The sequence below is a fragment of the Mobula hypostoma genome, chromosome 4 (genome assembly GCF_963921235.1).
Source record: "Mobula hypostoma chromosome 4, sMobHyp1.1, whole genome shotgun sequence".
In the NCBI taxonomy this organism is placed as follows: Eukaryota; Metazoa; Chordata; class Chondrichthyes; order Myliobatiformes; family Myliobatidae; genus Mobula; species Mobula hypostoma.
This window is the reverse complement of record NC_086100.1, coordinates 162,862,091-162,876,616: the sequence shown is the minus strand read 5'-3', so window position 1 is coordinate 162,876,616 and position 14,526 is coordinate 162,862,091. Positions and strand designations below refer to the sequence as shown.

Below are 14,526 nucleotides of genomic sequence, written 5' to 3'. Positions count from 1 at the left end.
AGTCTTTTTATACAGCATGGTGGGTCTCTGTTACGGGGTGGTGGTAGAAGTAGATATGATGGTGGTGCTTCAGAGACTTTTAGATAGGTACATGAATATGCAGTGATGCAGGGAATGAATGGGATAATATTAAACCTGATTCTGATTTTGATATGAATCATGTACAAGCATTAGAGATTCAGTTTAATTTAGCCTTGTGTTCGGCACAGACATTGTGCTTGCAGGGCCTTTTTTGTGCTGTGCTGCTCTGTCTTCAAGATTCTAAATTTTTACCAGTGCAGAGCCCGATTATGGATACTTCTTGAAATCTTCCACCCATTGGATCCACTGTACTCAAAAGCACGGGGAGCGGTCCAAGCCAAGTTGGGTTTACACTGTGACGCAATTCAGTAATGGCTCTGTGCACAGTTTCTGGGACTGCCTTTCTTAACTAGCTTATCACTCAGACAGAGTCAAAAACATCACAATCAAATGTTCATCCATCTGCTCAGTGATTAAGATTTAGCCACAAAAATCTGTGCTGCACCTCAGTGCAAAGTGAGCACTGACCTGTTGACAATGTTGTTTCTCACTTAAGATACTAAACTGAGACCTTGAAAATAAACTGTTCTCTTTTTTGAAGAGCAGGAAAGTAACCAACTTTTCCTATCTAATATATAAATATCAATCTACATCACCATTGTATGAATTAATGTGCTCTTCCTATATTGAAGTTAATGGGGGGTTTCCTTTGTTACGATGGTAACCACAAACTAGAGAAGTTAATTGCTACCAAGACTCCAAGAGCATCATGGCATTAAAGAAAGCAGCTCTTGATGTGCATCTTAACTTATGAACCACTAGGTCTAACATCAAAACTTCACAATCACATGAATTAGAAGGAAACTGTTCCAAGCAAAATTAACATTTTTCTTAGCCCACTCAGCAAGCTGGGTTTACACAACTTCTAAAAATAGTAGAAAATTGCAGAACCAAGAGATATTTGGTTGAAATAGGTGGCAACATCCGATTGTTCAATGCCAAATGCTGTAGGGATATTAGGGAAACCACTTAAATCCAGCTGCTAGTCCAGTTTCATAGTTTTTGTTCTTTTAATATTTAAGTTGATGTTATTTTCATTTTTGCTTCAAAATAAAGGAACGGTATATCCTTAAGCATAAAAACAATGTTTGTTCTGAAGGCATGTCTTATTTGTGGTTTGATTGGACAAGGATGCTATGTGATGTGTTTACTTCGCAGCAATGTAACAATCCTATGAACTATCTGGAAAATCTAGGCTGCACCAATATCAGAAAAGATTCAACAAATAAATACTTCAAGTGCATGACTTGAAAAATAAACCATTACCTCTTTGGACAGCTGTGTCTAAAGGCACTTCTGAGGACACTACAATGACAAATTAGGACTTGTTTATAGAAGCTTATTTCTGCTGACAACCTAGATGATTAATGTTCCAATTTCCCTGATAGCTCTTGAGTGATGAAACTTTAATTCTGGGAGCATCTGAAATAATCTCATCAAAAAAGTCATAAGCAAAACTACCAAATCCACAGCTGGTAAACCATTTGCATTTTCTGAAGGAAATTAAGTGCAGAGAAGGAAAAACATGTCCTTACTGGTAGTGTTACAACACGTAGCATCACACCCCGCATGTTGTTTTCCAGCTTTTTGTCCGTCAGCGATCCATTCAACCCAGAATCAGGGTTCCATGTGCCAAGCTATGAAGAGGAAAAGCAAACCATTGTGGGAGTATTCAAAAAGGAAAACGGACGTGATAACCATTTTTAACACCTCTGCGTAACCCTCCCATAGCTCAGGCATTCAGATCCATGAACAAATGAGTTTGAAGTTTCATTTGAATGTGGCTGCTAACTAGAGACTTAGGTTAATGGTCAAGTGACACAAGTTTAAACTCCACAATGGGCAGGAACAAATTTAGTTAATGAAATATGCCTGGGAAGATAAAATCTGTATCAGTTATGATGATCATGGAACTATTGGATCAATCTAATTGATTATCTGATTTCTCTGGGGAAAACGTATGTCAAACTTTTATTGAACTGCTTTTTAAAGTGACCACACATTGTATAAAATTGTCATAAGTAGTTCAAGAAGTCAATTCCATTGTAACTTTTCTCAAAGATAATAAAGGTTGTCAATATCCCACAGTGGATCTGTATGTAGTGAACAATGATGAGGTTGAGAAACATTAATCTAATTGCTTACTTCTCTCCCGCAAGGTACACTGAACCCTTACATACTGTTTGGGTCAAATTTGACCCGGTTTGACATTTGACAGCAGTAAAAACACCCCAAATGCCATTTTTTTAGCCGATATTTGATGACTTTTCCTAAAGTAACCCAAAATGCGCAAAAATGAAAATATTTAAATATTTTATACTTTTGTACAGGTGCTACAAATTTTTGTACATTGAGGCTGTTCTGGGTCAAATTTGACCTGTATCTATTGAAATGGATTTTAGATCTCTGAAACATTAATTAAGGATTAATGTACATTGAGGTTGTTTCTGGTCAAATTTGACCCGTATCAATTGAAATGGATTGTAGATCTCTGAAACATTAATTAATGATTAATCACCCATTTATTAATGTCAGATAGGCTATTTATACATTCTAAATAGATCTGTGGTTCAAAATTTGGTATAGACACTTGTTACGAGGGGATTCTTGGGCCAGGTCAAAATTCACCCAGACCATACTGTGAAGGTATAGAATATGAACAGGTTGCCTGGGTTAATTTACGTAACAAATAACCTGCTGGATGAATCAATGGCTCAAGCAGAATCTATAGGGGTAGGGGAAGCAATTGAGTTGACCTTTGGTCCTGATGCTGGGTGTCAAACTTAAATGGTACAATTCCAAATGTTGCAATTGATTTTGACCTTGAATTGTTGAAAATCCCTTCCTGTCCACTGATGTTGTTTGACCTGCTAAGTTCCTCCAGCAGATCTTTTGTTGCTCCAGATTTCAGATCTGCAGTTTCTTGTGGCTATACTTATTTCATGTCACTTCCTAAATTTCACATACCCTAAGCACGAATATTCTTCTTTTATTTTAGATAATCGATATTTGAATTAAGCATCTTACCAATCCCTGTAAGAATCCAATTTCACAGACTGATAATCCAACAATGTTTCAATATTCACCTCCCTTTAGTCAATATCCACTCTAGTACTTACTGAATGCTTGCTTGTTTTAGGTCATGGGCTCAATAGGGACAGGATTCCTATACTAAATGGAGTATTGTGAGCAGTCTTTGGCCCCTTTTCTTAGAAAAGATGTGCTGGCATTGGAGAGGGTCCAGAGGAGGTTCACAAGAATGATCCTGGGAATGAAAGGCTGGATATATGAGGAGCATGTGGTAGCTCCGGGTTTGTACTTGCTGGAGTTTCGAAGAATGATGGGGGATCACATTGCAGCCTATTGAATATTGAATGGTCTGGATAAAGTGGACGTGGAGAGGCTGATTCCTACAGTGGGGGAGTCCAGGACCAGAGGGCACAGCCTCAGAATTGAGGGGCATCCATTCAGAACAGAGATGAGGAAACATTTCTTTAATAAGAGGGTGGTGGGTCTGTAGAATTCATTGTCAGTGTTTTCTGATGCAGAAAATGACATGCGTATAGCAGTACACTACCGTTTCTAGGCCTCTGTGTCTTCTCCACAGGATTGGAATGCTTGCAGATTAAGCAAAGTAACTTACTCCATCGTTATGGGTTGCACTCAGACTTTTTTGCAGTATTTACCACTCAAACGTCTCTGACTCCTACCTCATTACTTTGAAGAAGTTAGTCTAAGGAGCACTAAATTGGCTAGTTTCCTATTCTTTGCTCACTTAGTTGACTTGTGTATGGTGGAGATGCCAAGTGAAAAGAAAGACAGGGGTAGAAATGCAACCTAGACTGCACTTTCTCTGTAACTGCAAAACTACATTTTGCATTCTGTTGTTGTTTTCCTTTTGCACCACCTCAATGTATTTATGCTTGAAAGCATCTGTTTAAATAGCACACAAACAAAAGCTTTTCACTGTATCTCAGTACATGTGATCATAATGAAACAACTACCGATTACCATTTACCATGTTCGATTCAATATGCTAGATGTGAACTATCGTTATGTGTGTAATTCAAACTGAATGTACTTCAGTGAAACTGAATTTCAGAAATAGAGTTCAACACACATAAACCAGCGTTTGTATGTTTTGCACCTATGCCAGAAGATGAAAGTCAGGATTTAATTGTTCTGCTAAGTGTGTTTTGTTTGATCAAAGAATGAGGTTTCATTATCCTCAGTTAGAAGATCTTCTGAATATTCTATGAGCATTAACTATCAAACTACAGAGCATTTTGAGCTATGTGCTGCACTGGTATAAAGCTTCTTAATTTTAAACAGCTTTTCTTAACATCACATTTCTGCCACAACCACGGGGGAGTTTTTAAGCACCTTGTAATATTTGAATTGTTATTAAATTTGAAATTGAACATGTATTCATTTCAAAGTAGTACTATTGCCAGAAGTGTTTTAAGCTTAACGTTCAGTTGTAATTAATAACTTCTGGTCAGATTGTTTCTTGTCATTCTAGTTGTACGTGTGAACAATTTTCTGGTAATGGACATTTTAAATTAATTTCTAGAACTAGCCACAATTACACATCTGGGAAGAACAACGTCTTCTTTCAGAGCATATTTCATGATTCAGTGATAAGACGTACTTCTGAGTCATAAGGATATAGAATCAAGTCCTCCTCTTGAAACTTGGGAGATAATAGGGGATAACTCTCTAATGGAATAAGACATGTTATCTAAAAGACATTAAATGCAGCCTAAATCTCAGTGTGACATAAACAGATCCCAATGCACTATGTCATAGATGACCAGAGTAGACTGCTGTGCCATATTGAACATGCATTGTTTAAATTATTTTTGGCAGGAAGTTAGGTGTGGACAGGGTGTGCTAAAGAGCCTCTTTCTGTGACCACATGATTATGAGTCTATGACTGTAACATCCTACATGACATTGCTTAGCAATCAGAATGTCACATCTAACGGACAGATACTAACCTGACTGCAAGTTGCCACAGCAATATGTGTATACATGAAATGTGAAGTAAGCAGTTGAAAACCTTCATATTATATAGTGCATTTAATGTAGTTCAGCATCTCAGGATACTCTTCAAAAGCACTGCCAGATAAAAATTTAATATGGAGCAAGAAGACAGGACCAATGACAAATTGGTGGCTTCTAAGGTGGAGAGAAAAATTGTGTAAGGGAGTTTGAGTTCTAGTGAGCCAAATGTTTGATTTCCATTTGTCGTCTGATCTACCTCATTGCAGATACATTCATTACTTCTATTGTAATCATTCTGCTCTTTTAGTAAACCCATACCTCCATTTCTGGTTCCATACAACATTTCTGCCTGGCAATGTTTCTATGAAACACTTTGGAAACTTAGCTGAATTGAATTGAATTGAACTGACTTTATTACTTACATCTTTCATATACATGAGGAGTAAAAATCTTTACGTTATGTTTCTGTCTAAATGTGCAATGTGCAATTTATAGTAATTTATATTAAATAGTATGTACAACAGGATAGTCAATATAACACAGAAATACAGTTATGTCAGCCTGAGTTAAGCAGTCTGATGGGCTCATGGAAGAAGCTGTCCCGGAGTCTATCGGTCCTGGCTTTTATGCTGTGGTATCGTTTCCCGGATGGTAGCAGCTGGAACAGTTTGTGGTTGGGGTGACTCGGGTCCCCAATGATCCTTCGGGCCCTTTTTACACACCTCTCTTTGTAAATGTCCTGAACAGTGGGAAGTTCACATCTACAGATGTGCTGGGCTGCCAGCACGACTCTCTGCAGAGTCCTGCAATTGAGGGAAGTACAGTTCCCATACCAGTCAGGGTGCTCTCAGTTGTGCCCCTATAGAAAGTTATGTTATGAGAGAAGTCAGATTACAGAGTTTTTTGGGGAACTCTGTAATTATATTGACAGGTGATAGAGGTGTTACTGAGATCGTAAGATACATGGCAAGGAGGGGATTTGAACACAAGGGTAGAGCTTTTAAAAGCATACAAGAAGCATTTCAGAAAGGCAGTTGAGGTAGGATTTTCACAGTCAATAGTAGGATCCTGGGAAAAGTGGTAAAATAGAGAGCAATATAAGCAGATCATAAGTGGAAACTGAAGTCTCGAAGACGCAGGACGGCTGTGGCGTGGTGTGTATGGGCTGAATCGAAGAGGTGGGTTCTGGGCTGGGTGGGAATGAGCCAATGTTTGGCTGTTCCTGGAGTGAACCTGGAGGCACTTTGATTCGGTAGAACAGAGGCAAGGTGAGTGGAGCCGGTGCAGAGTCAAAGGGGTGAGGTCCGGACCTGGGCCTGAGAGTGAGAAGAGACCGGAGGTTTGATCAATTTAAGTGCCGAGCTAAATTGGAAGAGTTGTATGGGCTGAATTGAGGTGGAGGGGCATTGGCCCGAGAGTGTATTGAAGAAGCAGGGTCCAGGTCCGAAAGCTTGGTCTGGTTGATTTAAGCACCCCGGGCCAGATTGAAAAGGACAGGGTGTCAGGACCACAGGTGAGGCACGAGTCAGTTCAGATCGCTACTCCACGAGGTTCACTCGTCTCCGTGCTGAACTTCAACTCATTACTCTGCGAAGTTTACTCATCTCTGTACTGAACTGTGGCTGCGGCCTGCAAATATCACAGTGTGAACTCACTTCTGTCAACTTCAGTTCTGAATGCTATTTGCTTACTTTTATTATTTGCACTTTTTTTTCCTTCTTTCTTATTTTTTCCCTCTGCATGTTGGGTGTTTTGACAGTCTTCTTTTGTTTTAATAAGTTCTATTGGGTTTCTTTGTTCTGTAGCTGCCTGTAAGAAGACGAATCTCAAGGTTGTATGAAGTCTACATACTTTGATAATAAATGTACTTTGACTTTGACACTGTTTCCTGAAAGTGGTGTTGCAGGATAATGAAGATGGCTTTTGGCATGCTGATCTTCATTAAACAGGGTATTGAAAATAGAGGTTAGAATGTTATTTTGCAGTTGTATAAGACGTTAATGGGAGGACATTTGGAATATTGTATTCAGTTTTGGTCATTCTGTGAAACAAAAGAACCTACGAAATCTGGAAAGAGTGTAGAGAAGGTTTACAAGGATATTGCCATGACCAGAGGAACTGAGTTACACAGAGAGGTTGAGAAAATTGGGACTTTATTTATTGGAGCTTAGAAGAATAAGGGGTGATCTTATAGAGGTGAACACATTCATAAGGAGCATAGATCAACTAAATATGTCCAGTCTTTTCTCCAGGGTTAGAGAATATTGATTTGAAGTGAGAGGGGAGAGATTTAATAGGAACATGTAGGACAACCTTTCCATACAGAGGTTGGTCTATATATGGAATGAACTGCTAGAGATAGTAGTTGAAACAGGTACATTATTAACATTTAAAAAGCACATGGACAGGTTTAGAATTGGAAAGGTTCAGAGAGATATGGGTCAAATGTGGGCAAATAGATTTAGCTTGGATGAGAATCTTGGTCAGTATGGATCAGTTGGGTCAAAGGACCTGTTTCTGCGCTGCATAATTCTATGAGTATAGGAATATAATGAGGTGGAGGATAAATGCGTGGCTGAGGGATTGGAACAGGGGGCAGGGATTCAAATTTCTGGATCATTGGGACCTCTTTTGGGGCAGGTGTGACCTGTCCAAAAAGGACGGGTTGCACATGAATCCCAGGGGGACTAATATCCTGGCAGGGAGGTTTGATAAGGCTACTGGGGAGAGTTTAAGCTAGAATTGTTGGGGGGTGGGAACCAAACTGAAGAGACTGGAGAAGAGGCGGTTGGCTCACAAATAGAGAAAGCTTGGGGACAGTGTGTGAGGGAGGATAGGCAGGTGATAGAGAAGGGATTCGCTCAGACCGACGGTTTGAGATGTGTCTATTTTAACACAAGGAGTATTGTGAACAAAGCAGATGAGCTTAGAGCATGGATCAATACTTGGAGATATGATGTGGTGCCCATTACAGAGACGTGGATGGCTCAGGGACAGGAATGGTTACTTCAAGTGCTGGGTTTTAGATGTTTCAGAAAGGACAGGGAGGGAGGCAAAAGAGGTGGGGGCATGGCACTGTTGATCTGAGATAGTGCCACGGCTACAGAAAAGGTGGACAACATGGAGGGATTGTCTACGGAGTCTTTGTGGGTGGAGGTTAGGAACAAGAAGGGGTCAATAACCCTACTGGGTGTTTTTTATAGGCCGCCCAATAGTAACAGGGATATCAAGGAGCAGATAGGGAAACAGATCCTGGAAAGGTGTAATAATAACAGAGTTGTCGTGGTGGGAGATTTTAATTTCCCAAATATCGATTGGCATCTCTCTAGAGCAAGGGGTTTAGATGGGGTGGAGTTCGTTAGGTGTGTTCAGGAAGGTTTCTTGACACAATATGTAGATAAGCCTATGAGAGGAGAGACTGTACTTGATTTGGTATTGGGAAATGAACCTGGTCAGGTGTCAGATCTCTCAGTGGAAGAACATTTTGGAGATAGTGATCATAATTCTATCTCCTTTACAATAGCATTGGAGAGAAATAGGAAAAGACAAGTTAGAACAGCGTTTAATTGGAGTAGGCCGAATTATGAGGCTATCAGGCAGGAACTTGGAAGCTTAACATGGGAACAGATATTCTCAGGGAAAGGTATGGAAGAAATGTGGCAAATGTTCAAGGAACATTTGTGTGGAGTTCTGCATAGGTACGTTCCAATGAGACAGGGAAGTTATGGTAGGATACCGGAACCGTGGTGTACAAAGGCTGTAGTAGATCTAGTTAAGAAGAAAAGAAAAGCTTACGAAAGGTTCAGAGAGCTAGGTAATGTTAGAGATCTAGATGATTATAAGGCTAACAGGAAGGAGCTTAAGAAGGAAATTAAGAGAGCCAGAAGGGGCCATGAGAAGGCCTTGGTGGGCAGGATAAAGGAAAAGTATTCATTAAGTACCTCTGCTATTTCCTCTGGTTCCATACTTTACCTCAATATTCACTATGGAAAAGGATTGTAGTGATGACTTGTAGCGATGACTTGTAGCGGACTGAAGAGCTTGAGCACGTAGATATTAAGAAAGAGGATGTGCTGGAGCCTTTGGAAAGCATCAAGTTGGATAAGTCACTGGGATTGGATGAGGTATACCCCAGACTACTGTGGGAGGCAAGGGAGGAGATTGCTGAGCCTCTGACGATGATCTTTGCTTCAGCAATGGGGACTGGAGAGGTTCCGGAGGATTGGAGGGTTGCGGATGTTGTTCCCTTATTTAAGAAAGGGAGTAGAGATAGCCCAGGAAATTATAGACCAGTGAGTCTTACTTCAGCGGGGGTTGGTAAGTTGATGGAGAAGATCCTGAGAGGCAGGATTTATGAACATATGGAGAGGTATAATATGATTAGGAATAGTCAGCATGGCTTTGTCAAGGGCAGGTGGTGCCTTACGAGCCTAATTGAATTTTTTGAGGATGTGACTAAACACATTGATGAAGGAAGAACAGTGGGTGTAGTGTATATGGATTTCATCAAGGCATTTGATAAGGTACCCTACGCAAGGCTTATTAGAAAGTAAGGAGGCATGGAATCCAAGGGGACATTGCTTTGTGGATCCAGAACTGGCTTGCCCATAGAAGGCAAAGAGTGGTTGTAGACAGGTCATATTCTGTATGGAGGTCGGTGACCAGTGGTGTGCCTCAGGGATCTGTTCTGGGACCCTTACTCAATGAGATCCCTACTCATTCTTCTAAATTCCAGCGAGTACAGGCCCAGAGCTGTCAAATGCTCCTCATACATTAACCATTTCATTCCCAGAATTGTGAACATCCAATGGACACTCTCCAATGCCAGCACATCCTTTCTTAGATAAGGGGCACAAAATGCTCGGAATACTCTAGGGCGGTCTGACCAATGCCTTATAAAGCCTCAGCATAACCTCCTTATTTTTTATATTCTAGTGTTCTCGAAATGAATCCTAACATTACATTTGCCTTTCTTACCACCAACTTAACCTGCAAGTTAAGCTTTAGGGAATGCTGCACAAAAACTCTCAAGTTGCTTTGCACCTCGGATTTTGAATTTTCTCCTCATTTAGAAAATAGTCTATGCCTTTATTCCTGCTACCAAATTGGAAGAGCATATATTTCCCTACAATAAATTCTGTCTGCCACTTTTTTGCTCATTCTCCTCATCTGACTAAATCCTTCTGCAATTCCTTCTAAATCCCTGCTTCCTCAATACTACCTGCCCTTCTATCTATCTTCATATCATCCTCAAACTTGGACATAAGCCATCAGTCTCATCATTAAAATCATTAATATATACCATGAAAAGAAGAGGTCCCAACACTGACCCCTGCGGAATATCACTAGTCACCAGCAACCAACCAGAAAAGGCCCCCTTTACTTCCACTCTTTGTCTCCTGCCAGTCAGCCATTCTTCTATCCATGCTAATATCTTTCCTTATACCATGGGCTCTTAACTTGCTAAGTAGCCTCATGTGCAGCACCTTGTCAAAGATATTCCGAAAATCGAAGTAAAGGATATCTGCTGACTCGCCTTTGCCTATCCTGCCTGTTAATTTCTCAAGAATCCGAAGAGATTTGTGAGGCAAGATTTCCTCTTAAGGAAACTATGCTGACTTTGGCCTACTTTGTGCGCCTTCAATTACCCTGAAACTTACCATTAATATTAGACTCCAACATCTTGCCAACCACTGAAGACAGGCTAACTGGCATATGATTTCTTTTTGCTGCCTCCCTCTCTTCTTAAAGAGTGAAGTGACATTTGCAATTTTCCAGACTTCCAGAACCATCCCAGAAACTATTGCATCTTGAAAGATCATTACTAATGCTTCCACAATCTCTTCAGCTGCCTCTTCCAGAACCCTGGGGTGTAGTCCATCTGGTCCAGATGACTTAACTAACTTCAGACCTTTCAGTTTTCCAGGTACCTTCTCCTTAGTAATAGCATCTACACTCACTTCTGCCCTCTTACACTTCTGAATTTCTGGCAATACTGTTGTTGTCTTCCATAGTGAAGTCAGACACAAAATACTTATTAAGCTAGTCTGCTATTTCCTTATCCCCTACTACTACCTCTCCATCATAATTTTTCAGTGATCTGATATGCACTCTCGACTTACTTTTACTCTTTGTATATCTGAAAAAAAACTGTTGTGTATTGTTGGCCAGCTTACCTTCATATTTCATTTTTTCTTTCATTTTTTTTTTATTTGCCTTTTGATGGTTTGCAAAAGTTTCCCAATCCTCTAACTTCCCACTAATTTTTGCTCTCTCTTTTCCTTTCACACTTTGAGTTCCCTTGTCAGACATGGTTGCATCATCCTGCCTTTAGAATATATTTGTCATGGTCCAGATCGGGATCCTTTTAAATTTACCTTGTTTATGTTACGATCCGGACCGTTGATTCCCTGTTTTCCCGTGTCCCTCGACTTTGGCGATTAGAGGCAATTAACACTTGGCTGAACCGGTAGTTTATAGTCTCCGGCTTTCAGCCGTTCAGTGCAGGGGCATTTGCAAAGTCACCAAGGTACGGCATGCCAATGTCATCTGGCCAGAGCAAGCCTAGTCTCCGCCCGAAGTGAGTGCCGGTAATTTGCCTTTCCTCACCGGCGCAACCTTGTCAAGTTACCTCGCCATAGCGAGCCTGCAAAGTTTCCTCACCGAGGTGGGTCCGTCAGTTAACCTGCCGGAGAGAATCAAGAACCGCTGTCTACTGTTCCCGGGCCGAGTCGAGAGCTCGCCACTACCCGGAGGCTCCAAGTCAAGTCCTGGCTCCGGGGGCATTCAAGTTCCAAGTCAAGTCCTGGCCCTGGTGGCATTCAAGCACCAAGTCAAGTTCTGGCCCCGGCGGCATTATGGCACCAAGTCAAGTCCTGGCCCTGGCGGCATTCAAGTACCGTCAAGTCCTGGCCCTAGCAGTCTGTGATTCCTGTCCTACCCCCTTGTCTGAATCCCTTCTCTACCCCTCTCGCCTCTAGCCCTCGTCTGCAGCCCCCGCCTGCACTTCGGTCTAGTTCCATCACTGGAGCTAGATAGGTACTGTCTGGTGTTCATTCGTGTTGGTCTTGTCTTGTCTTGTCCTCGCCTCCATGGGCTAAGTCAGGCCGTCTTGCCGTTGCTCCGCGGGGGGTCATGTCTTGTCGTGTCTTGTCCTCGCCTCCGTGGGGTAGGTCAGGCCGTCTTGCCGTTGCCCCGTGGAGGGTCTCTGTTCTGTGTGTGAGTCCCGGCCCTGTGTCCTGTACCCAAGGAGGGGTCCCAACTCTGTGTTCTGTGTATGTGTCCATGCTTCCATGTACCTGCTCCCTGAGACCAAGGCTCCGTGTTCCCATGTTCTTCCTCTCCCTAGCCCATGTCATGTCCTTGCCTGGTTCTGGGGTCTGAGCTCGAGGCAAGACCCAGGTATTGGGTCCTTGCCCAGTCTCTGGCTCGGAGTTCATACCCTAGCCTCTTCATGTCTCCTCTATTTCTGGGAGCCGATTCTGAGTCCAAGCCCAGACCCTTGGTCCCAGCCTAGTCGTAGTCCTGAGTCCTTGTCCAGTTTGCTACTCCTGCTCCTGCCTTGCTCTCCTGGTATCGAACAATAAACTAAATCTAAGTAACCTCACAAGATGTGTCTTGCATTTGGGTCCACCCTTGCCCCCAAAGCCCCCGCCAGTGTGACAATATTTTCTTCTTTGGGATGTATCTATCCTGTGTCTTCCAAATTGCTCCCAGGATCTCCAGCGATTTTTGTCTGCCATCATTCCTGCTAGCGTTCTCTTCCAGTCAATTTGGTCAGCTCCTCTCTCATGCCTCTGTAATTCCTTTTACTTCACTGTAATACTGATACATCTGACTTGAGCTTCTCTCTCTCAAACTGCCGGGTGAATTCTATCATATTATAATCCTTTACCTTAAGTTCCAAAATCAAATCTGGTTCATTACACAACATCCATTCCAGAATTGCCTTTTCCCCAGTGGGCTCAACCACAAGCTGCTCTAAAAAGCTATCTTGCTGAAATTCTACAAACTCCCCACCTTGGGTTACAGCACCTACATGATTTTTCCAATCAACCTACAGTACATATTGAAATTCTCCATGACTATCCTAACATTGCCTTTTCTATCTCCTCACAAACATGAGGAAATCTGCAGATGATGGAAATTCAAGCAACACACACACAACAGTGCTGTTGAACGCAGCAGGCCAGGCAGCATCTATAGGAAGAGGTACAGTCGACGTTTTGGGCCGAGACTCTTTGTCTTCTCCTATCATTTTGTATCTCCCCCTCCCCCTCCCACTTTCAAATCTCTTACTATCTCTTCATCTAGTTAGTCCTGACGAAGGGTCTCCGCCCAAAACATCAACTGTGCCTCTTCCTATAGATGCTGCCTGGCCTGCTGCATTCATCAGCATTTTTTGTGTGTGTTGCTTTTTTTATCTCCTGTTGCATTTTGTACCCCTCTTCATGGCTATTATTTGAAGTACCTTATATATCTCCTATCAGGATCTTTTTACTCTTGCAGTTTCTAAACTATACCCAGAAGGATTCTACATCTCCCGATCCTATGGCACCTCTTCCGAAGCATTCAATTATATTTTTTTTACCAACAGAGCCATCACCCGCCCCCCCACCCCCGCCGGATGGTAAGCTCCCAACTATGATCTTCTTTCAGCCACGATACAGTGATGCCCACGTCGTAGCTGCACTACAAGATCATCCACCTTATACTGTCTTATATGTGCATTCAACTATAACACCTTTACTCCTGTTTTCATCACCCTTTTTAATTTTACCTCCATGTTACACTTCAACTCATCCCATTGACTGTAATTTTGCCCTATGATCCGACTGTCCTTTCCTCACCATCACACTACGTACTGCAGCTACTTGTATATCAACAGACCCATCCTCAGCCAAACCCTTCCCAACAGTTCCAGCATACTTACACAAGGATATTGGTGCCCCTCGAGTCAAGTGTAACCTGTCCTTTCTGTGCAGGTCATTCCTTCCCCAGAAGAGATCCTAATGATCCAGAAATCTGAAACCCTGCTGCTGTACTAACTCCTCAGCCACATATCTATCTGGTAAGTCATCCTGTTCTTACACTCATTGTCGTGTGGCACAGGCAGCAACCGAAAGATTACTACCCAAGAGATCCTACTTTTCAGCTTTCAACCTAACTCTCTATGTTCTTTCTTCAGTACCTTATCCCTTTTCCTACTTGTGTTGTTGTTATTAAAATGTACTAAAACCTTTGACTGTTCACCCTCCCCCTTTAGAATGCTGTGAACTTGATCTGAGACATCCCTAAGCCTGGCACCTGGGAGGCACCATACCACCCAAGTGTTTCTTTCATGTCCACTGTATCTCCTGTTCACTCCTCTAACGATGGAATCCCCTATCACTATTGTACTCCTCTTCTCCTCCCTTCCCTTCTGAGCCACAGAGGCAG

At 42.0% G+C, this 14,526-nt stretch overlaps 1 protein-coding gene across 2 annotated transcripts in view; it reads right to left on the bottom strand.

The window, feature by feature from the left end:
• grid2 (glutamate receptor, ionotropic, delta 2) overlaps positions 1-14,526 on the bottom strand; it is a 1,226,075-nt gene that overhangs the window by 258,712 nt on the left and 952,837 nt on the right. For both annotated transcript variants that reach the window (XM_063046850.1, XM_063046851.1), the window contains exon 9: positions 1,617-1,718. In XM_063046850.1, coding sequence (XP_062902920.1) covers positions 1,617-1,718 — 102 coding nt within the window. The remainder of the gene's footprint in view (positions 1-1,616; positions 1,719-14,526) is intronic.